The following is a 23,064-nucleotide window of genomic DNA, read 5'->3' as shown; positions in this document are numbered from 1 at the left end:
TCTTTTATGACTCGTGGACTTCAACTCCCAGAATTCCTGAGCCAGCCATGCTGAGGGGAAAGGGAAAGGTTTCCAAGCTGAGCCATGCTGGCTCAGGAATTCTGGGAGTTGAAGTCCACGAGTCATAAAACAGCCAAGGTTGCCTACCCCTGGCCTAGGCCGCTTTATGACTTGTGGACTTCAACTCCCAGAATTCCTGAGCCAGCCATGCTGAGGGGAAAGGGAAAGGTTTCCAAGCTGAGCCATGCTGGCTCAGGAATTCTGGGAGTTGAAGTCCACGAGTCATAAAAGAGCCAAGGTTGCCTACCCCTGCTCGAGGTGGTCTCAACCACCCTCCAAAAGAATGCAAATGACCAGCTGTCCACAAAGAACATAAATCCTTCCATTCCCCACCACCCCGTCAGAGCTGAAGAAGCTTCTTGCATGAGAAGCGAAACATCTTCAAAGAAAAAGGGAACCCCGTGTTAAGATACTCATTTTACTCTCTGGCAAACCCTTTACGTGAACAGTTCTGCAATGGGTTTAGAGCTCCTCCAAATACAGTATGTACAAAGCCATCTTCCTAAGAATGTTAGTGAAAAGTAAATGAACAAAACTGTCCTAACAGGACCATTTAAAAGGGTGATTATTTATTTATTTTATTACATTTATATACCGCCCTTTCGCGAAGGACTCAGGGCGGTTTACAGGGTGTTTAAAAACCAAAATACAAAAGTTAAAAACAAATTTTAAAAAATATATATTTGTCCCTGCATAAATAAAACCCCAGTTAAAATAAGATTAATCCTCAGCCTGGGCCAGAGAGCTCGAAGAGCCAGGTCTTCAGGCCCCGGCGGAATGAACGGAGGTCGGGGGCAGTCCTCAGCTCCACTGGCAGCTGGTTCCAAAGGGCAGGCTGAGAAGGCCCTATCCCTGGGTGTTACCTGCCGGCAATCTGGCGGGTATATAACTGGTAGCTTGGATGGATAGACAATCCTGCACATTGCAGCTCTATTAACAAGACCAGTTTCTGGAAAACGTATGGAAACCGTATTGAAGGTAAGAGTTGAAAAGCATGTTAAAAAAAAAAGGAAGACTTTGAAAAAGCTCTTCCATTTTTTTCCTGCTCCAAAACACTGTGCAGAAATATAGCAGGATAGACCAATACAGATAAATCCTCTACTTTTGACTAGTTGCATACCAACCATTCAAAGACAGACACCCCCGTCAAAAAAAAAATGTTCATGACCTGGATTCTAAGTTCCAACATCCGTCCCCCTGAGTGGTCACATAATCTCATTTTAGACACTCAGCTCACATTTACAGCAGAGGTCCCCAACCTTTTGGGCACCAGGGACCCGTTCTGTGGAGAGAGGTTTTTCTGCGAACCGGAGGGTGCGTGATTTTGTGTGCTGCCTGCATCTCGTGGAGTGGGCTTTGCTTATTTGTGACCAGTTGCTGGCATGCTGCGGCCTGGTACTGATCCATGGACCGGGGGTTGGGGACCCCTAATTTACAGCATCCTGTGGTCCGTGACTGTGATGTACATTTTATTCCAGAAACTGGAATTTAATTTCAGTTTGCAGCAATATTATCCACGGTGGACAATATGCTTGCTTAACAACAGCAATAGCACTTAGACTTACTGTATATATGGCCTCACAGTGCTTTACGGCGGTTTACAGAGTCAGCATATTGACCCCACAATCTGGGTCCTCATTTTACCAACCTCAGAAGGATGGAAGGCTGAGACAACTTTGAGCCGCTCAGGATCGAACTGCTGGCTGTGAGCAGTAAGTTAGCCTGCAACAGTGCATTCTAACCTCTGCACCACCACAGCTCCAGTCACAGGGTTCGCTTAATGACTGCCACAAGAAATGTCATAAAATCAGTTTGGTGATGCGATGACCCATTTAACCACCAGCACAACATATGACCTTGATTCCAGGCTTAATTACGGTTGCAAGTCAAGGACTAAGTGTAGTCTCCTGGGTTTTGAGCTGGGTTGGGCTGGACTACAAGGAGCTCCCGTCACCCCACTCCAAGCAGACTCCATCTCCTTTTGTATCACTGTCACATTTTCTCTATTCACTATTGCGCAAACCACAAATGAATGCCAGTTGTCAAATGGGGACTGCGAAGTCATCAAGTGTGAAATCAGGTCATACGTTACCTTTTTTCAGCACCACTGTAACTCTGAATGGTTGTTAAACGCATGGTCCTAAGTCAAGGACTCCCTGTTAACATAAAAGAAGTCCTGATGGAAAACTCGACCCAGTCGAGTTGAACAGCCACAGCGAAAAAGACATAATCAATGCTGGGAATCCAGACAGTTTTCATTTCTATTTATTTCCTATCTCATAAATGTCTGTACAAATAGTATAAAATGAAAAGTTGGTTTTATTCAGCAAGATGATGGAGAAATGCAACCGGCTCCGACAAGGGATAGTTGAATCTTTACTTTCTGTACAGATTCTATGTCAGGTGTCCCTCCAGCTCTGCTGCCTAACTATTTCACTGAGAATATTTATAATAACGTATCTCTGGCATACGATCGTAGAAAAATGGAGAAAAAGCCGTCAAATCCAATCCCGCTTCTGTGCAGGAATCCAAGTGGAAATAGTCCATGGCAGATCTTCTGCCAACTGCTACTGGGTCAAATTAGTGAAAAAAGAATCCCCCACCATTCTGGATAGTTTAACAATTTATTCCCAATGTTATGATTTTTCTTTATAGGTAGAAGTGGAGATCTGTTCAACTTATCCCCTAGAGTCTAGACCAGGGTCTCCAAACCTGGCAACTCTTAAGACTTGTGGACTTCAACCCCCAGAATTCTTCAACTAGCCATGCTGGCTGGGGAATCCTGGGAGTTGAAGTCCATAAGTCTTGGCAACTTTAAGACTTGTGGACTTCCAACTCAAATAGGAGTTGAAGTCCACACGTCTTAAAAGTTGCCAAGTTTGGAGATCCCTATTCTAGACATTACTTACTAAGAATGTCCTAAATGTGTCCATCAAGCATGATTTTTTTTTGAAGTCACTTTAGAATTCTTGCTCTGTAGAAGTCTTTCCCACCTTGATGACATTGATATGGTCGTTTTCCAGGATGAATTCTTGAATTATATTAAGGCTCTCTCGGGCATGGATCCTCTGATGCCTCTTCAAATTTCCTCTCTCGTTGAAGCATTTCTGGCAGTGAGAACATTTGTACGGCTTCTCTCCCGTGTGAATTCGCTGGTGTTTCTTCAGTGTTCCCATCTGATTGAAGCCCTTCCCGCACTGAGAACATTTGTAGGGTCTTTCACCCGTGTGGGTTCTCTGATGTCTCTTCAGGATTCCCGACAGGCTGAAGCATTTCCCACACTGGGAACATTTGTAGGGTCTCTCTCGAGTATGAGTCCGTTGATGCCTCTTCAGGATTCCCGTCTCTCTGAAGCATTTCCCACACTGAGTACATTTGTAGGTCTCCCCAGTATGAATCCTCTGGTGCATCTTCAAACAGTTGGTGTGACTGAAGCACTTCCCACACTGGGAACATTTGTAGGGTCTCTCCCCAGTGTGAATCCTTTGGTGGGTCTTCAGATTTCCCGACTGATTGAAACACTTCCCACACTGCAGGCATTTGTACGGCTTCTCCCCGGTGTGAATTTTCTGATGCTGCTTCCAGTATTTTGCCTTGTTGAAGCCCTTCCCACAGTGGGAACACTCGTACCATTCCTCTTCAGGAGCGCACACCGGAAACCTGCTGAGTGAGTTTGTGTTAGTCAAGGTTTTCCCACACTCAGGAGAATTGTTGTTGTGTGTTTCTCCGAGATGGTTACTTAGGTAAGCGTTCAAGTTATTATTCCCTGTTCCATTCTCAGAGATTTCGATCCTTTGCTCACTTATGAGGCGTTTCTCCTCTTGACTCATGTTTGAAGTACGCTGGTAGCTATCCTCAAATCTTTGAGGGTGTTGCTCCAATTTCTCCGTAGAAGGTATCGGATTTAATTCCACCTGGTAGAGGTATCTTCTCTCGTACTGGGAGAACATGGGCACTTTACCCTTGTTGGCCTTTTCTGCAACCGCCGTAGTAAGATCCTTTTCGAGTCTGTTGTGTGTATCCTCAATTTCTAGCGGTGGCCTCCATCTCTGCTGATTGGACTCACAGCTTTCTTCTCCCATTTCGGCTTTCAAGGGCAGATTCCCAGGGCTTATCACGGGGTCTCTCCTGCGTAGCTCTTCTGCATCTTCTCCACCCTGAAAATTCTCCACTTTAACCCTATTCTCCCTTCTGTTACCTGCATGAGCGAGAGAGAAAAAATCTTTTAACCATGCCCCGAAGCCTTACAGTCAGTTTCAAAAAAAGTGCATTAAATCTCCTTTTATTTGCGATGAAGCATCCTTTGATTTTTTTTTTGTTCTTCTGTTGACAATTTTTATTAGTTTATCGAAATATAAAATACAAAGGAAAATTAAAATAATGGGAAAGTCAGGGAAGAAAGGGGGAATAGGAAAAAAAAATGTAAGGAAAAAGGGGAAAAGAAAAAAAAAGGCGTTGACTTCTGGCTTTTTTTTAGCACAGAATAAGGTGATAACATACAGCCTCGCTTTTTTTTACTTTTGCATAATAATATATACTAGTCATTTCTATAACAACAAATCTGTCTAATCAGCAAAATCCAAAATCAAAGTTCCATTTTCCCCCCCACCTCAAGCACAAAGTCCAGAAGCGGTTTCCAAGTAGTAGCAAAGTTGATTGCATTCTTTTCTTTAATTAAAGCAGTCACTTTAGCCATCTCTGCCTAACTCCACCAGCTTTTGTGGCCAATCATCCATTGTGGAATGCTTGATTTTTTCCCCTCCCTGCTATCAAATGTCCCTCTTTTATCAGAGTTTTGCAGGTTTTGAAGATATGAATGCCCCTAAGGCTTCAGCTGGTGCAGAATGCGGCCGCGCGAGTTGTGATGGGAGTCTCCCGATACTCCCGTGTAACACCTCTTCTCTGCGAGCTGCATTGGCTTCCAGTTGCCCTCCGGGTGAGATTCAAGGTGCTGGTGATGAGTCCTTCGGGAATAGGGCGGTATAGAAAACTAATTAAATAAATAAATAAGCCAGGGGTAGGCAACCTCGGCTCTTTTATGACTCATGGACTTCAACTGCCAGAATTCCTGAGTCCTGATTGACAGATATTGATAGATATAGATAGATATGAATGGACAATAGATGACAGTTATAGATATGTATGGATGATAGATGATAGACAGATAGATATAGATATGAATGGATGATAGATGACAGATAGATAGATAGATAGATAGAGAGAGAGAGAGAGAGAGAGAGATGAATGGACAATAGATGACAGATATAGATAGATAGATATAAATAGAGAGAGAGATGGACGATAGATACATAGATATAAATAGAGAGAGATAGAGAGATGAATGGATGATAGATGATAGACAGATAGATAGATATGAATGGACGATAGATGACAGATAGGTAGATAGATACAGTTGCAAGAAAAAGTATGTGAACCCTTTGGGATTACGTGGAGTTTTGCATGAATTGGCCATAAAATGCGCTCTAAACGTCATGTAAGTCACAACAATAGAAAAACACAGTCTGCTTAAAATAATACTACACAAACATTAACTGTTGTCATGTTTTAATTGAACATAACATGTAAACATTCACAGTGCAGGGTGGAAAAAGTATGTGAACCCCTAGCCTAATGACTTCTCCAAGAGCTAATTGGAGCCAGGAGTGAGACAACCTTGACTCCAACCAGTGTGATGATATTGGATGTGTTGCTGACAGCTGTCCTGCCCTTTAAAAACACACACCTGTTTTGGGTTTACTGGTCTCAAGAAGCACTGTCTGATGTGAACCATGCCTTGCAGAAAAGAGCTCTCAGAAGACCTACGATCAAGAATTGTTGACTTGCATGAAGCTGGAAAGGGTTACAAAAGTATCTCCAAAAGCCTTGATGTTCATGTGTCCACGGTAAGACAGACTGTCTACAAATGGAGAAAGTTTAGCACTGTTGCTACTCTCCCTAGGCGTGGTCGTCCTGTAAAAATGACTGCAAGAGTACAGCGCATAATGCTTAATGAGGTAAAGAAGAATCCTAGTGTCAGCTAAAGACCTACAGAAATCTCTGGCACACGCTAACATTTTTGTTGACACATCTACAATAAGGAAAACATTAAACAAGAATGGAGTACATGGGAGGACACCACAGAGGAAGCCATTGCTGTCCAAAAAAAATATTGCAGCACGTTTGAAGTTTGCAAAAGAGCACCTGGATGTTCCACAGCACTACTGGCAAAATATACTGTGGACAGATGAAACCAAAATTGAGTTGTTTGGGAAAAACACACAACACTATGTGTGGAGAAAAAAAGGCACAGCACACCAACATCAAAACCTCATCCCCACTGTAAAACATGGCGGAGGGAGCATCATGGTTTGGGGCTGCTTTGCTGCCTCAGGGCCTGGATGGATTGTTGTCATTGATGGGCAAATGAATTCCAGAGTTTATCAGGACATTTTGCAGGAAAACGTACGACCATCTGTCCGCCAACTGAAGCTCCGCAGACGATGGGTGATGCAACAGGACAATGACCCAAAGCATACAAATAATTCAACAAAACAATGGCTTCAACAGAACAGAATACGCCTTCTGGAGTGGCCCAGTCAGAGTCCTGACCTCAACCCGATTGAAATGCTGTGGCATGACCTTAAGAGAGCGATTCACACCAGACATCCCAAGAATATTGCTACACTGAAACAGTTTTGTGAAGAGGAGTGGTCCAAAATTACTCCAGATCGTTGTGCAGGTCTGATCTGCAACTACAGGAAACGTTTGGTTGAGGTTATTGCTGCCAAAGGAGGGTCAACCAGTTATTAAGTCCAAAGGTTCACTGTGAATGTTTCCATCTTATGTTCAATTAAAACATGACAACAGCTAATGTTTGTGTAGTATTATTTTAAGCAGACTGTGTTTTTCTATTGTTGTGACTTACACGATGTTTAGAGCGCATTTTATGGCCAATTCATGCAAAGCTCCACGTAATCCCAAAGGGTTCACATACTTTTTCTTACAACTGTAGATGGATGAATGGACGATAGATGATAAATATAGAGATATAGATATGAATGGATGATAGATGACATAGAGATATAGAGATATAGATAGATAGATAGATAGATAGATAGATAGATGATAGATAGATAGATAGATAGATAGATAGATAGATAGACAGATAGATAGATAAGATAGATAGATAGTTTGATAGATAGATAGATATAGATATGGACGATAGATAGATAGATAGATAGATAGATAGATAGATAGATAGATAGATAGATAGATAGACAGATAGATAAGATAGATAGATAGTTTGATAGATAGATAGATATAGATATGGACGATAGATAGATAGATAGATAGATAGATAGATAGATAGATAGATAGATAGATAGATAGATAGATAAGATAGATAGATAGTTTGATAGATAGATAGATATAGATATGGACGATAGATAGATAGATAGATAGATAGATAGATAGATAGATAGATAGATAGATAGATAGATAGATCTGTTTGAATGGTGACTCTTCCCAGTACTTTAATTTAATTCAAAAACTAAGAATACATTAAAAAAATACATAGATTGTGCTCCTTTTGAAGCAAATGGTCAGGTTTAATAACTCCTTTCTGTTCTTCCAAACAATTGGAAGACACCTTTTCCTGACTCCCCCAGTTCACTATAGGAGAAATCACGTATCTATTTTCTCATCTGCAATAAGTACATAAAGGTAAAGGTGAAGGTTCCCCCGCATATGCGTGCTAGTCGTTTCCAGCTCTAGAGGCTGGTGCTCATCTCCGTTTCAAAGCCAGCGTTTGTCTGAGGACGTCTCCGTGGTCATGTGGCCGGCATGACTAGACGCCAAAGGCGCAGGGCATGCTGTTACCTTCCCACCGTAGTGGTCCCTGTTTTTCTACTTGCATTTTTACGTGCTTTCGAACTGCTAGGTTGGCAGAAGCTGGGACGAGTAACAGGCGCTCACTCTGCTACATGGCACTTGGGATTCGACCCGCCAAACTGCCGACCTTCTGATCGACAAGCTCAGCGTCCTAACCCACTGAGCCACCGCGTCCCTAATAAGTACATAGGAATAAGTAAATAGGTGGGCTGATGTTTCCCAGACTTGCTGGGCTGTGTACGTACCGTCCTTACTTAAACAACCCATGTTTCCATGTTCTTCCTGTAGGACTGGCCAGGCCATGTTCTGGTGGGCTGTGAGGGTCAGCCTCTGCTTGGCTGCCTGCAGACGGACATCTGTTTCTTTGAGGTCCATCAGTTCCTGCAAACAGGAGAAGACACCACATCCTTCCCATCAGATCCCATCACCAAAAACTCACAATAAACCTTCATTGGCAAAACCAGAACCATTAATTATAATACTACATCCACTCCACTGATCAATGTTTCCTGTAACAGGGTTAACCAGCCTGTATCTCTGTGCAGGCAGTCCTTGCTTATCCACTGCTCATTTAGCAACCCCTCACAGTTATGATAGTGCTTAAAAAAAAGGAGATTTATGACTGGTGCTCAAACCTGGGGCCATCACAACGTCCCTGCAGTCATGGGCTCAAGATCTGAATGCTTGGTAACAGGCCTGTATGTACGCAGTCCCCATTTTCAAGCTTCCCAGCTGATTTCCAACAAGCAAAGTCATTGGGGAAGCCAGCGGGAAGTCGCAAGTTGCAGTGACACGCTGTCAGATTTTCTGACCACAGCAGGAACTGACGTTGCAAATTGGGTGCGAGCGTATGATATTTCACTTAATGGCTATGTCGCTTAGTGACAGAGTTGTTGGTCCCAACTGTGATTGATAAGTCAGAACTATCTGTATGGTTTTGGTGGCGTTAACAGCCCCAGATCTGATGGTATACACTGTTGGGGTTTTTTTTCTTTAGAAAAGGCAAGTTACATCATTTAATTCCTCATCTGTTCTATTTTGGGGAGCAACTGCTCTGGAATCTTCCTGCCTGTTGCATCATTCATGGCTGTCCATCTGAAGGAGACATTTCAACCAATCTCTTGGGATTAACTGCAAATTGACTCGTAACTAAAGTAACGATTGACTAGGTGGAATCCTAGAGAAGAATAAATACAGGTAGTCCTTGATTTACAACCATTCGTTCAGTGACCGTCTTGTTGTGATTCAGGGTCAGCCTGTGGGTTCGGCAGTTGGGTCGGACGATTCAGAGGAGGAGGAGGAGGAGGAGGGGTTTGGAGAGCCTGCAGAGGACAGTTCTGAGGCATCGCAGAGCTCTCAGCCAGGCCCCTCCCATCTGGTTACTACTCAGACCCAGCTGTGTGAGCCTGACAGCTTGGATGAAGATGACCCACAGCTGGCCCTGTTCAAGGACGCCCGACGCAGGAGGCAGTCAATCAGGAGTAAACAGAGGAAGGCAATGGGGCACCTCGGAAGGAGGCAAAGGGAAGCCACGCCTTGAACTGTTTAAAAGGGGAATGTGTGGGAGGGCTGGTTGCTGAAGGCAACCGTTTGAGCAGCTTCTGTTTTTAGTGGTTCGTATTTTGTTTTGCTCAGTTTGCTCTGTTTTGGATCTGTTTTGTGTAAATAAATTTGGCGGGCTTACTTCCAGCCTTTTGCCTTTTGTAGAGGGGTTGTCCCTGACTTTTCTGCAGGGCCGGTAGTAGGCTGGAACAGAACACGTCTGAAGTTACAATGGCACTGGGAAAAAGTGAGCTAGGACCATTTCTCACGACCATTGTAGCATCCCTTGTGGTCACATGATCAAAAATTGGCAACCGACTCATGTTTATGATGGCTGAACCCTCCCAGGGACATGTGATCCCCTTTTGTGACTTTCTCAGAAGCCAAGTCAATGGGGAAGCCAGATTCACGTCACAACCATGTTACAAAATTAACAACTGCAATGATTCACCTAACAACTGTGGCAAGAAACATCATAAAATGGGCAAAACTCACAACTGTCTTGCTTAGCAACAGAAATTTGGGGCTCAGTTGTGATCATAAGTTGAGAACTACATATCTATATCTATCTATCCATCTATGCATCCATCCATCCATCTATCCATCCTAATCTATCCATTTATCCATCCATCCATTCTATCTAATCTATCCATCATCCATCCTTCCATCCATTCTATCTAATCTAATCTAATCTAATCTAATCTAATCTAATCTAATCTAATCTAATCTAATCTATCCATCTATCTATGCATCCATCCATGCACGCATCCCAACACCCTTGAGTGCCCATATTTCAGGGTACAATACAGGTAGTCCTCAACTTATGACCAGAATTGAGCCCAAAATTTGTTGTTGAGACATTTGTTAAGTGAGTTTTGCCTCGTTTTACAACCTTGATTGCCTCAGTTGTTAAGTGAATCAACTCTAGTTGTCAAGTTGGTAACCTGGTTGTTAAGTGAATCTGGCTTCCCCACTGACTTTGCTGGTCAGAAAGTCGCAAAAGGGGATCATGTGACCCCCCCCTGGACTCTGCAACTGTCAGACGTATGAACCTGTTGGCCAAACATCTGGATTTTGATCACATGTTCATGGGGATGCTACAAAGGTTGCAACGGTGAAAAAAGGGTTGTACGTCACTTTTTTCTGTGCCCTTGTAACTTTGAACGGTCATTCAATGAACTCTTGTAAGTCGAGGACTTCTTGTACAATTTATTCCCCACAAAATTATCACAGGTAGTCCTCAATTTAAGACTGGTCGATGTTCAAAGTTTTGAGAGACCTACGGGGTGGGGGGAGGGGGACTATTTACGACTCGGAAATTCCAACAGTTGCCCCCCCTGCAGTCATGCGACCACACTTGGGATGCTCATCGTGGCTATTTATAGCATCCCATGGTCATATTACCTTGATTTACAATGCCTTTGCTGAAAACCGACATTTACTGCTGGTTTTCCCCAAACCCCAGCCCATAGCAAACCACTGGTTTGCCTAACCCAGGGGTAGGCCACCTTGGCTCTTTCATGACTCGTGGACTTCAACTCCCAGAATTCCTGAGCCAGCCATGCTGAGGGGAAAGGGAGAGGTTTCCAAGCTGAGTCATGCTGGCTCAGGAATTCTGGGAGTTGAAGTCCGCGAGACATAAAAGAGCCAAGGTGGCCTATCCCTGACCTAACAATTATAGCGTTCGCTTAGCAGCCATGGATTTGTTTAAAGGTAAAGGTAAAGGATCCCCCGCACATGCGTGCTAGTCGTTTCCAACTCTAGGGGCCGGTGCTCATCTCCGTTTCAAAGCCGAACAGCCAGCGTTTGTCCGAGGACGTCTCCGTGGTCATGTGACCGAAATGACTAGGCGCCAAAGGCACACGGAACGCTGTTACCTTCCCACCGTAGTGGTCCCTATTTTTCTACTTGCATTTTTACGTGCTTTCGAACTGCTAGGTGGGCAGAAGCTGGGACAAGTAACAGGCGCTCACTCTGCTACGCGGCACTCGGGATTCGACCTGCCAAACTACCGACCTTCTGATCGACAAGCTCAGCATCCTAACCCACTGAGCCACTGCGTCCCTTTGGATTTGTTTAACAACTGACAAAAAAAAGTTGAATAATAGGGCTGGTCCCATGGCCGACCTGTTTTACGACTCACAAATCAAAACTGCGATAGGCAGTTATAACTCAAGGGCTACCTGTATAACCTTGGGCTGCATTTCTACACACAGGTGGTCCTAGACTTACAACAGTTCATTTAGTGACCCTTCGAAGTTACGACAGCACTGAAAAAAGGAACTTGCACCTGTTTTGTTTCACACTTATGACCGCTGCAGTATCCCCGTGATCGTGTGATCAGAATTTAGATGCTTAGCAACTGACTTATAACAATTGCAAATGCCCCGGGGTCATGTGTGATCACCATTTGCAACCTTCTGACAAGCAAAGTCAATGGTGAAGCCAGATTCACTTAACAACTGTGTTACTAACTTAACAGTTGCAGGAATTCACTTAACAACTTTGGCAAGAGAGGCCGTAAGACGGGGCAAGCCTCACTTAACAAAGATCTCACTTATCAACAGAAATTTGAGGCTCCATTGTGGTCGTAAGTCAAGCACTCTGCTTTCTTGAATTTCAAGGCCAGTTGCCTATCACCCTGGGATTTATTTATATGTGCAGAAGACATTTCACCAAATCTGCAGAGATCAATTGTAAATAAACTCCCCGCTAACAGAACCAACGAATGGAGGAGGGTGGAATTCTAGTTAGAAGTGCGGTAAATACTACCACATTCAAATCTGGCCCAAAAACTATCCCGCCAGAGCAGCACCTACCTCTTTCAGCCCACCTTGGACCACTCCAGGTCCTTCCAGAGGAAGCAAAGAGATGACGTGATTTGGGGATTTGGTTCCATTGCCTGGAGGTGATGGAAGGCAGACGTTACAAGGGGAATTTGTATGTGCCTTCTAGTCTAAGTGGCTGGTGTAGAGCAGCATAAAAGGCCTCTGTACTGCATTCTGGCCACTGCGCCACCACAGCTCTTATAGCCCCCTTATAGCACAGAGGTCTCCAAACTTGGCAACTTTTAAGACTTGTAGACTTCAGTTCCCAGATTTCTCCAGCGAGCGTGGGCTAGCTGAGAAATTCTGGGAGTTGAAGTCCACCCGTCTGAAAGTTGCCAAGTTTGGAGAGCCCTGTTACATAAAAGGTAAAGGTAAAGGTTCCCGCGCACATGCGTGCTAGTCGTTTCTGACTCTAGGGGCCGGTGCTCATCTCTGTTTCAAAGCCGAAGAGCCAGCGCTTGTCCGAGGACGTCTCCGTGGTCATGTGGCCGGCATGACTTGACGCCAAAGGCGCACGGAACGCTGTTACCTTCCCACAGGAGTGGTCCCTATTTTTCTACTTGCATTTTTACGTGCTTTCGAACTGCTAGGTTGGCAGAAGCTGGGACGAGTAACAGGCGCTCACTCTGTTAGGCGGCACTCGGGATTCGACCCGCCAAACTGCCGACCTTCTAATCGACAAGCTCAGCGTCCTAACCCACTGAGCCACCGCGTCCCTGTTACATAGCAGGTTGTAAATCAGATGAAGGTAAAATCATGCTCATTTACAAGACACCCCGCAGGATCTGAAGATGTGTCCTGGGTTCCAAGAGTGAGGAAATGCCTCTCCCAAAATGCCCATCAGTCAAAATGGACAACCCACTGGGATCCAGTTTTCCTTGCATCTTCCTCCCATTCAGGAAAGTAATGGGATTTTTTAAAATTAGTAATCCCACCAACGCCTGGTTCAATTGTTTTGAGAATTTAAATCCTTTTGAATTCATGATGAAAATCAGGCAACGTCTGGAGGAGCTGAGGGATTCACGGAGCTCTGCGGTGTTCAAATAACTCAGCCAAATCGAGAAAAAAATAAATCAATAACTGGGTACTTTGCGATGCAAATGAAAGGACTGGTAAACCATATCTTCTAGTCCAGAGGTCACCAACCTTTGTCGGTCGGCGGACTGGAGGAAAAGGGAGGGGGGCGCGTGCCACAAATAGGGTGAGGCTAGTGCCCACGTGATACTCACTAGCCCTGCCCCGTTCTTGCATGGCGCAGTGCCTTGTTTCTGCGCCCCACGGTGCGGCGGTGGCCATTTTTGCGCCTTGCAGTATGGTGGCCCATTTTTGTTCCCCGAGGCGCAGCGGAGGCCTTTTCGCACCTCGTGGCCACAGCGCTACTGCAAGTGAGGGGGTATGCGCACACATGCGCGCACACTAGCCAGCCTATCCCGCAGCCAACTACCGGGCCACCGCCCACAGGTTCTCATGGATCTGGACAAACTGCATTTCTTTGAAAATCTTCTCTTCCAAAAGACAGAATCAAGCACCAGAGCTTTGAATGTAGGTTTTGGCTGCCGAGTTTAAAAGATTCAAAAATGCAAACGCCGAAGAAGACCTCCTGCATGATATAATTCTTACCTGGCACTTTGATCTCCACTTCAACGTTTTCTCTCTTCATCGACTCCAGGGGGTCCTTCTCTGCCTGTTCAAAATCAGCCAGTTCTTCATGTTGGGGGTCCTGAAAGGAGGAGAGTCCTTACTCAAAACAGTGGGGTTGATTTTAACATAATCTTGAGGAGTGGGCGGAGGGGCTGGCATCAGAATCAGAATAGAGCTGGAAGGGACCTCGGAGGTCTTCTAGTCCAGCCCCCTGCTGGACTGTTGGCTTTGTCTTATGAGAATTATTGAAGCTCAGCTCAGTTACAGAATAATATGGAGAGAAAAAAAATCTGGTGTATATGGAATCAGCCCCCCCAACTCTGGCTCTCTCTAAAGTCTTGCAGCCAATAGGAAGTGACAAATGACTCAGAGGTCCCTTTCCCTTTCATTAAGTTGCAACTGACTAGAGACAGTCGATCAATCAATCGGAGTAGAGCTGGAAGGGACCTCGGAGGTCACCTAGCCCAACCCGCTGCTCAAGCAGGAGACCCTATGCCATTTCAGACAAGTGGCTGTCCAGTCTCTTCTTAAAAGCCTCCAGTGATGGAGCGCCCACAACTTCTGAGGGCAAACTGTTCTCCTCGATTTATGACCATAATTGAGCCTGGCAAATTGCAGTAATTAAGTTGCGATGGTCTTGAAGGAGATCACCACATGACCAGACTGTTTTTTGTTGTTGTTGTTGTTGTTGTTGCAGTGGGCCGGTATTTGCTGGAAACCAGGAGGAAACAGTGGTCTCTGGCAAAACCCTCTAAAATCAGGGGTGTCAAACTCAATTTCATTGAGGGCCGCATCAGCATTGCGGTTACCCTTGAGGGGCCGGGTGGGTGTGGCCAGGGTGGGCGTGGCCTACTGGGTGGGCGTGGCTGGAGTGTGTGTGACCTACTGGGTGGGCATGGCCAGCTCTACATTGTTCGCGTCAATGATATTTTTAATTATTTGTTGTTAGGGCTTTAATTAATTTAATTTCATTTTAACTTTTGTATGCAAAGCTTTTACTGCCCTGTACACCGCCCTGAGTCCTTCGGGAGAAGGGCGGTATAGAAATTCAATTATAAATAAATAAAAATTAAATAAATAAAATGATGCCTATGGGGGCCTGGGCAGGAGTGGGACAAATCTGAGGGTCTCTGGAAGGAAGAGATGGGACTGGGGCAAGTGCCAAGGCATGGTCCAATGGAGGAGCCTCACTGTTCCTCTCAGGCCATGCGGGGGGGGGGGAGGCTGCACGGTGGTGCGGAGGTCAAATGCCCAGCCTAGCCCTCAAGCACCTGCAGCACTAAGCTCACCCCCACTTCCCCAAGGGGGTGCCCAGCTGCTGTGCTTGTTCTCCTTAGCCAGGTTGCTCATGATGGGTACGAGGGCAAAGTCAAGAGGGAGGCCCACTTCCCCTCCATGTGAGGAGACCTGGCTTTGTATCCAAAGCTTCCTTAGCAATAGGATGGGAGACACCCCCCCCAGGATAGGCCAAGAGGAGGGGGCAAGGGGATGGTGAAAGGGCAGCAGGGAAGGACTAAGGCAGGACTTCCCTCAGACCCTCCCTCTCCTTCCTTCCTTCCTTCCTTCCTTCCTTCCTTCCTTCCTTCCTTCCTTCCTTCCTTCCTTCCTTTCCTTCCGTCCTTCCTTCCTAAGAATAGAGTGATAGGAAAATATTTGAGATGAGTGAGGGAGAAAAACAGCAGCTGGGGAAGTGTCATCCTTCATGAGGAATGAAGAAATGCACCATCGCCTGGAAGTGGCCAGTACATGGCCCTCTCCTCACAGCACCAAGAGGCTGAGCCGGGTGGCACAAATCTGAAGAGAAGCACAACGCTGCCCAGGCCCTAGCCTGCCCGAAGTAGGCAGGGCCATGTGCTGGCCACTTCCAGGCGATGGTGCATTTCTTCATTCCTTACAAAGGGTGATATCTCCCTAGCGTGCACCCAGGGGGCGGGGGCAATGCGGCAGGGGCCGGTCCCTCGCTGTTTCCAGATGGCCTTGTGGAGCTAAGACTGAATGTATTTCAGCATAGATGACCACCACAAAATTGTAGATTGGCTCCTGAGGGCCTGGGCCGGAGCCAAGGCAGCGGGGGCCGTTCCCTCACTGTTTCCAGGATGGCTTCGCGGGCCACATGAAACCACTTCGCGGGCCGGATCTGGCCCACGGTCCTTGTGTTTGACATGTCTGCTCTAAATTGTGGTCACCTGGTGCTGCAAACCACTGCAAAAGTGGACCGGTTGCCAAGTGCCCAAAACGTGGTTACGTGACCAGGGGTAAGGGGGGGGCTTCAAAATCAGATCGTTAAGTCCCTTTGGAGGGGTCCATCATAACTTTGAATCACCACCCTAAATCAAGCACCGTCTGTAACTACAGTTATTTGCAATGCCCAAATGTACCACATGTTAAGAAAAAGCCCAGATTGATATCCACAAATCGTACCAGATGTGTTTCTGATTTGGTCCCTTGCTGGCTCCGCAGGAAGTCCTCCACCAGGGCCAGCGCCTGGGAACACGTGTCTGGCCTCCTGGGTTGAACCCAGCTCTGAAGCTTTGGAGGGAGGCTGGCCAGGAATTGCTCCAGGATCAGCAGTTCCAGGATCTCGTCCTTGGTGTGTCTCTCCGGCTTCAGCCACTGGTGGCAAAGCTCCTGAATCTGTCTGTAAACCATCCGAGGATTTTCCACCTCCTGGCAGCAGAACTGCCTGAAGCGCTGACGCTGGGCCTCCGTTTTCACGGCTTCCCCTTTCAAGATGGCGGCCTTCACGTTCTCGTAATCCCCTTGATGAATGGTGTCCAGGCTCCGAAAGGCCTCCTCAGCTTCTCCACAAAGGGCTGGCAGGAGATGGGCTACCCATTCTCCTTTGGGCCACTGGCAGGCTGCGGCCACGTGTTCGAAGGAGGTCAGGAAGGCCTTGGGGTCTTCCCATGGAGAATTCCCTGATCTGGCTGGATCTCCTCCTCTGGAGTGAGAGGGTTGAAGCGTCTTGAGAAATTGTTGCCATTGCGTTTCCCAGCGCGCTTCCATCCCAATGAATGGGTCTCCCTTGATCCAAGGCAACGCTCCCTTATCTTGGTCTCCCGGTCTCCCGGATGTAAACTGAGGCTCAACTGCCCCAATGTTTGGTTCTTCTGCCAGTTCTGGTCCTGCTTATTCTTTCTTTTTAGTCTCTTCTTCTGCAATATTATAGAACATTTTCAAATTAGCCCACATGGCGGAATATCGTGAGAATATCCAGCACAGCAGAAGCCTGAAATTCACCTTCTTAATTCCCAGTTTTCTAAAGTAATTCTGAGATACAGCTGGTGAGATTCTAAAACCACCTCCTGAGCTATCTTATCCTCTTGTATCAATTTCTTGTCCCACCTAACATGCAACTTTAGTCCTAGATAAACATAACAATCTTTACAAAATGACAGTCCGTGATGCTAAATAATGCTTGATGCTAAAATGTTTCACTTTTGTGAGGGAGGCAGAACGGCTTTATCTTGAAAGATTATAAACTAGAAAGATTACACTAGATTAAGCCATGCTTGTATTTACAATATTTGAAACCGGTAAGGTTTTTATTTCCCCCCCCCTCTGTTTCTTTCCTTGGGTGCTTTCTCTTCTGCTCTCCAAAATCTAGGCTAACCGAATTTTCATGATTAATCACTTGTAACGCAATACACGACAGTACAAGAATTAACACACAAAGAACCAACCAAGAATTTGGAAGGAAAAAAAAAAGCGGCAGAGACTGGCAATCCAAAATTCACTTTCTTAATTCTCAGTAAACTTTTATAACTTTTTTTTGGGGGGGGGGTGGAGACTTATTTCAGTCACTTTTCCCTTTTAGCTGAAAGATAGCAAGCTACTTTTTTTTAACCATACAAAACACGCACAGATGTCACAGATAGGCCCTTCAAAGACTAAAAGTTTGGGTGGGTGTGGGTGTGGGTTTTTTTTACTGCATTGGGGGATTAAAACCGCCCTTTTCCCCCTCCCCCCACGTGCATCATACTCGGACAAAAGAAAATATTTAAAAAAAATCCTTTCCCTTTCTAAAGCCTGGCTCTTTCTCCGCACCTATATTAAGGGGTGTGGGGGGGACGTCATAGGGGAAGTGCAAGCGGCTAGGCCAGCCTGCCCCCCCCCCAAGGGTCAAGAAGGCGGAGGGCTGAGCTTGCAAAAGGGGATCAGAGCAGCGTTTCCCAACCTTAGGAACTTGAAGATGCGTGGACTTCAACTCCCAGAATTCCCCAGCCAGCATAGCTGGCTGGGGAATTCTGGGAGTTGAAGTCCACGCATCTTCAAGTTCCTAAGATTGGGAAACGCTGGATCAGAGCACTCGCCGCCTCCCTCCCCCCCCCCCCCGCACCGCACCGCAGGAGCTCGGTGCCGGCCCTGCAAAGGCGGCCACCCGCAGGAGAGACGGGACAGAAAAAGGGGGGGACGGGGAGATCGCCCCTTCCTCCTTTTGCACCCCAGAACCCCGTCTTCCCCGGACCGCCGAGACCCCCGGCCTGCACCGTTGCGCTGGGAAAGCGAGCGAGGCGCGCAGCTCAATGCTCCGGTGTGCAATGCAATGCAATGCAATGCAATGCAATGCAATGCAATGCAATGCAATGCAATGCAATGCAATGCAATGCAAGGCAACCCGCCCAGGCTCCTTTGGCTCCGGGGACGATCCCGGACGAGGCAGTGGGAGGGATCCCCGAGGCCGAGGCCTCCCCGGGGCACCGCTCCGCCGCAGCTCCGGAGCAACCCGCCGCCTTCCCCGCGCAGGGTTGCAAGGCTGGAGGCCCGCCCTGCTCTGCCCAGCCCGGCCCGTACCGGCAGCGGCGGGACCCGCGCGGCCCTTCTCCTCCTCGGCGCCGTCCGGTGGGCGTGCGAGCGCTGGAGGCCACCCCGGGACTGGCGGCCGCAGCTGCGCCCATCAATCCCCGGCCTCGCTTCGCTTTGACGCTCCGCCGCGGAATCGGCGGAAGGGAGCCCGCGGGCGCCCCCTCCCGCCCGGCCGCGGCTCTGCCTCCTTTCCCCGCAACTACCTCGGACGGGCCGGGCGACGGAAGAGTCTCCACCGGTGGCCTCCGAACAATAACCCAGAAGAAGAATAACAAGAGCTGGAAGGGACCTGGGAGGTCATCTAGTCCATCCCCCTGCTCGGGCAGGAAAACCTGTCCCATTTCAGACAGATGGTGGTCCATTTTCTTCTTCAAAAACTTCCAACGTTGGAGCCTTCAACCGCTTCTGGAGGCAGGTTGTTTCCGCTGGTTGGTTAGTTAGTTAGTTTGTTTGTTTATTTATTTATTTATTTATTTATTTATTTATTTATTTATTTATTTATTTATTTATTTATTTATTTATTTATTTATTTATTTATTTATTTATTTATTTATAACTGTCAGGAAGTTTCTAGGTTGCTTCTCTCCTTGATTAGTTTCCATCCGTTTGCTTCTTGTCCTCCCTTTCAGGCGCTTTTAAATCCCATTTATATCCCGCCCTTGTCCGAAGACTCAGGGCGGCTTACAATCTAAGAAGCACAAATCAATGTGCTTAGCAATAGCCTTCATTCTATGTATATGCCTGCTTATTAGGGCATATACTATATAATATAATAGCTTGACTCCTTCTTCTTTGCGGCAGCCCCTGAGATGTTGGAACACTATCCTATCATGCTATCATGTCTCCTCTAATCCCTCATCAGATCTGGGGAAAACTGCTCAATCCTACTAACCCTCAGATGGATTTCTTGGTGGCCTCCCAACCAGTTCCTTGAATGGGACCCTCCCTGCTTAGCGTTTTTCGAGATCAGCTTATTGATCTACTAGCTGTGCACATCCTTCTGTTGGAAGACACAGTCTAAACATCTGGGTTAGTGAGCGACAGAAAGCTGGTTTTGTTGCACGCTGGACCGTACTGTGTGTTGTGTTTCTACAATTCTACAATGAGCCATTGCCAGCCCCGCTCTTCTACTTTTCAGCTTCTCCCAAACTTCCCTACTTTGTAGTTCAAAGAGCAGCACTTTGACTATGAAGTACAGGTTACGGAATAAGAGTTGGGACTTTGGAGGTCTTCTAGCCCAACCCCCTGCTCAAACAGAAGACCTTATATTATTTCTGACAAATGACTGTCCAGTCTCTTCTTAAAAGCATCCAGGGATGGAGCATCCACAACTTCTGAAGGCAAGTAATTCAGAGCTGATGTAAACACCAATCACACTTTCTTTATCAAAGTAAGGTTGAGCTGATTTTTCTGGCTTAGGTAGCCAGGATGAAAGGCATTCCTGGGCTACAAGCCAGACTGGGAAGTAACACCGAACTGAGGGCCTGATCATTTGTTTCTTCTTGCTAAGAAAACAGTTGTTGTTGTTGTTAGCTGCGAAGTCGTGTCCGACTCATCGCGACCCTATGGACAACGTTCCTCCAGGCCTTCCTGTCCTCTACCATCTTCTGGAGTCCATTTAAGCTCACGCCTACTGCTTCAGTGACTCCATCCACCCACCTCATTCTCTGTCGTCCCATTCTTCTCTTGCCCTCGATCTTTCCCAGCATTAGGCTCTTCTCCAGTGAGTCCTTCCTTCCCATTAGGTGGCCAAAGTATTTGAGTTTTAGCTTCAGGATCTGGCCTTCTAAAGAGCAGTCAGGGTTGATCTCCTCTAGGACTGACCGGTTTGATCGCCTTGCAGTCCAAGGGACTCGCAGGAGTCTTCTCCAGCACCATAGTTCAAAGGCCTCAATTCTTTGGCGCTCAGCCTTTTTTATGGTCCAGCTTTCACTGCCATACATTGCAACTGGGAAGACAGAACATTGCACAATTGTGCCGACGTAGCCATTAAGTTCAATTCCAATGCCATGTTACCTTCTTAACCAAACTTTTGGGTCCAGAGAAAATCCTATGTCACCTCCACCCTTTGGGGACATACCTGCCAACAGTAGAATAGAATAGTATATAGCAGGAAGGGACCTTGGAGATCTTCTAGTCCAGCCCGCTGCTCAAGCAGAATGACCTATACCAGGGGTAGGCAACCTTGGCTCTTTTATGAGTTGTGGACTTCAACTCCCAGAATTCCTGAGCCACCAGGGGGAAAACTTTGGCCCCTTCATGACTTGTGGAGTTCAACTCCCAGAATTCATGAGCCAGCCATGCTGAGGGGAAAGGGAGAGGTTTCCAAGCTGAGCCATGCTGGCTCAGGAATTCTGGGAGTTAAAGTCCACGAGTCATCAAAGAGCCAAGGTTGCCTACCCCTGACCTATACCATTTTGGACAAGTGGCTGTCTAATCTCTTCTTGTATATAGTATGTTTTAGGTGTGTGTTATGTATGTGTTTCACTTGAGAGCGGGCAACTAAATTTCATTTCTGACGTGTGCCGTTGTGCCCACAGTGAAAAATGACAATAAAGATTATCTTATCTCTAAAAACCTCCAGTGATGAAGCACCCACAACTTTTGAAGGCAAAGCTGTTCCACTGGTTAATTCTCCTGTTAGGAAGTTTCTCCTTAGTTCCAGGTTGCTTCTCTCCTTGATTAGTTTCCATCGTTTCTTGCCTTGCCTTTTGGTGCTTTGGAAAATAAGTTGATTTCTTTGTGGGAGCCTCTCAAATACTGGAATATTGCTATCATGTTCCCCCCCCGCCAGTCCTTCTTTTCTCTGTACTAGCCAAACCCATATCCTGCACCCATTCTTCATGTTTGTTTCCATGCCTTTAATCATCTTAGTTGCTCTTTCCTGCGCTTTTTCCAAAGTCTCAACATCTTTTTTTTAATGTGGTGACCAAAACTTTGGTGCAGTATTCCAGGTGTGGCCTTACTAAGGCTTTATAAATCGGTACTAATATTTCACGTAATTTTTGATTCTCCCAACATCTTTGTTTTTCTTCTTTCCTGCAGCCAGCCCCATGGCCTTCAAGTTATCAGACAGGAGACAGAAAGCCCCAAACTCACCAGCAGATTTTAGCTGCAGCCACACCACCATTCTACAATTTTAATCTTAAAGAGGCCTTGGGGCAGCAACTAAACCAGCGGGTGAATTCCTTTAAAACCTTAGATCCATCCATCCCTTTAATACATCACCCATCTCACCTATAAAGCATTGGCTGTTAAGAAAACAGAAAACCTCCCACCCAAATAGGATAAAACGTATATTATCTGTTGAATAAAAAGTAAAGGTAAAGGTTCCCCCGCACATGCATGCTAGTCGTTTCCGACTCTAGGGGCCGGTGCTCATCTCCGTTTCAAAGCCGAAGAGGCAGCGCTTGTCCAAGGACGTCTCCGTGGTCAGGTGGCCGGCATGACTACACGCCAAAGGCGCACAGAACGCTGTTACCTTCCCACCGTAGTGGTCCCTATTTTTCTACTTGCATTTTTACGTGCTTTCGAACTGCTAGGTTGGCAGAAGCTGGGACGAGTAACAGGCGCTCACTCTGTTACGCGGCACTCGGGATTTGACCCGCCAAACTGCCGACCTTCTGATTGACAAGCTCAGCATCCTAACCCACTGAGCCACCGCGTCCCTACGAATACTTGGCCCAATTTATTACAGTGAGAGAGGAAGTCCAGACTGGGAATTAAAAGAATTTTATTTCCTTTCTCTTACCCTTATATGCCAATAGTAGAAAGCCAAGAGGTGATTTTATTGAGCAGGATAATGGAGAAAGCCTCTTGGCACTGTGTCCTTTGTTTGTCTCAGCATTACAGGTAGTTCTTGTTTAGCAATTACCTCATTTAGTGACCACTCACAGTTATGACATTGATGAAAAAGTAACTGACTAATCCTGACATTTATGACCTTCAGAGGAAGCAGGGGAAAATTCATAAGCATTCATTTAGTGATTGCCAGTCCCAATTGTGGCTACTAAATAAGAACTACCTGTACTTTCCTACCTGTACTTTCCCCTTTTTGGTTTACACCAGAAATTATCCCCAATGTACTATGTCAATGTTTCTCAAAATGTGGTTCTAGGGCTGTAGGGGTTCCCCAAGGCCAGGGGTGGGCAACCTTGGCTCTTTTATGACTCGTGGACTTCAACTCCCAGAATTCCTGAGCCAGCCATGCTGAGGGGAAAGGGAGAGGTTTCCAAGCTGAGCCATGCTGGCTCAGGAATTCTGGGAACTGAAGTCCACGAGTCATAAAAGAGCCAAG

At 46.4% G+C, this 23,064-nt stretch overlaps 1 protein-coding gene across 1 annotated transcript; it reads right to left on the bottom strand.

The window, feature by feature from the left end:
- Positions 1-2,315: 2,315 nt before the first annotated feature.
- Positions 2,316-18,914, bottom strand: LOC308660990 (uncharacterized protein). The gene is made up of 6 exons (XM_081315646.1): positions 18,756-18,914; positions 16,383-17,116; positions 13,941-14,040; positions 12,312-12,394; positions 8,196-8,331; positions 2,316-4,258 (listed from the first exon to the last, which is right to left on the bottom strand). The coding sequence occupies exons 2-6, from the start codon at positions 16,965-16,967 to the stop codon at positions 3,021-3,023; spliced, it is 2,142 nt and encodes a 713-aa protein (XP_081171772.1). The 5' UTR covers positions 16,968-17,116; positions 18,756-18,914; the 3' UTR covers positions 2,316-3,020.
- Between the last annotated feature and the right edge of the window lie 4,150 nt (positions 18,915-23,064).

This window comes from Vipera berus, assembly GCF_964194415.1.
Source record: "Vipera berus genome assembly, chromosome: 2".
In the NCBI taxonomy this organism is placed as follows: domain Eukaryota; kingdom Metazoa; phylum Chordata; class Lepidosauria; order Squamata; family Viperidae; genus Vipera; species Vipera berus.
Note: the sequence above shows the minus strand (reverse complement) of the source record. Positions and strands in the feature narration are given on the sequence as shown.

Excerpts from the sequence above, each read along its gene's own strand:
- LOC308660990 (XM_081315646.1), bottom strand. The coding sequence starts at position 16,967 with ATGGAAGCGCGCTGGGAAACGCAATGGCAACAATTTCTCAAGACGCTT. Across the intron at positions 12,395-13,940 it reads AGTGGAGATCAAAGTGCCAG|GCAATGGAACCAAATCCCCA; the intron begins GTAAGAATTATA and ends CATCACCTCCAG. Across the intron at positions 8,332-12,311 it reads TCCAAGGTGGGCTGAAAGAG|GAACTGATGGACCTCAAAGA; the intron begins GTAGGTGCTGCT and ends TCCTGTTTGCAG.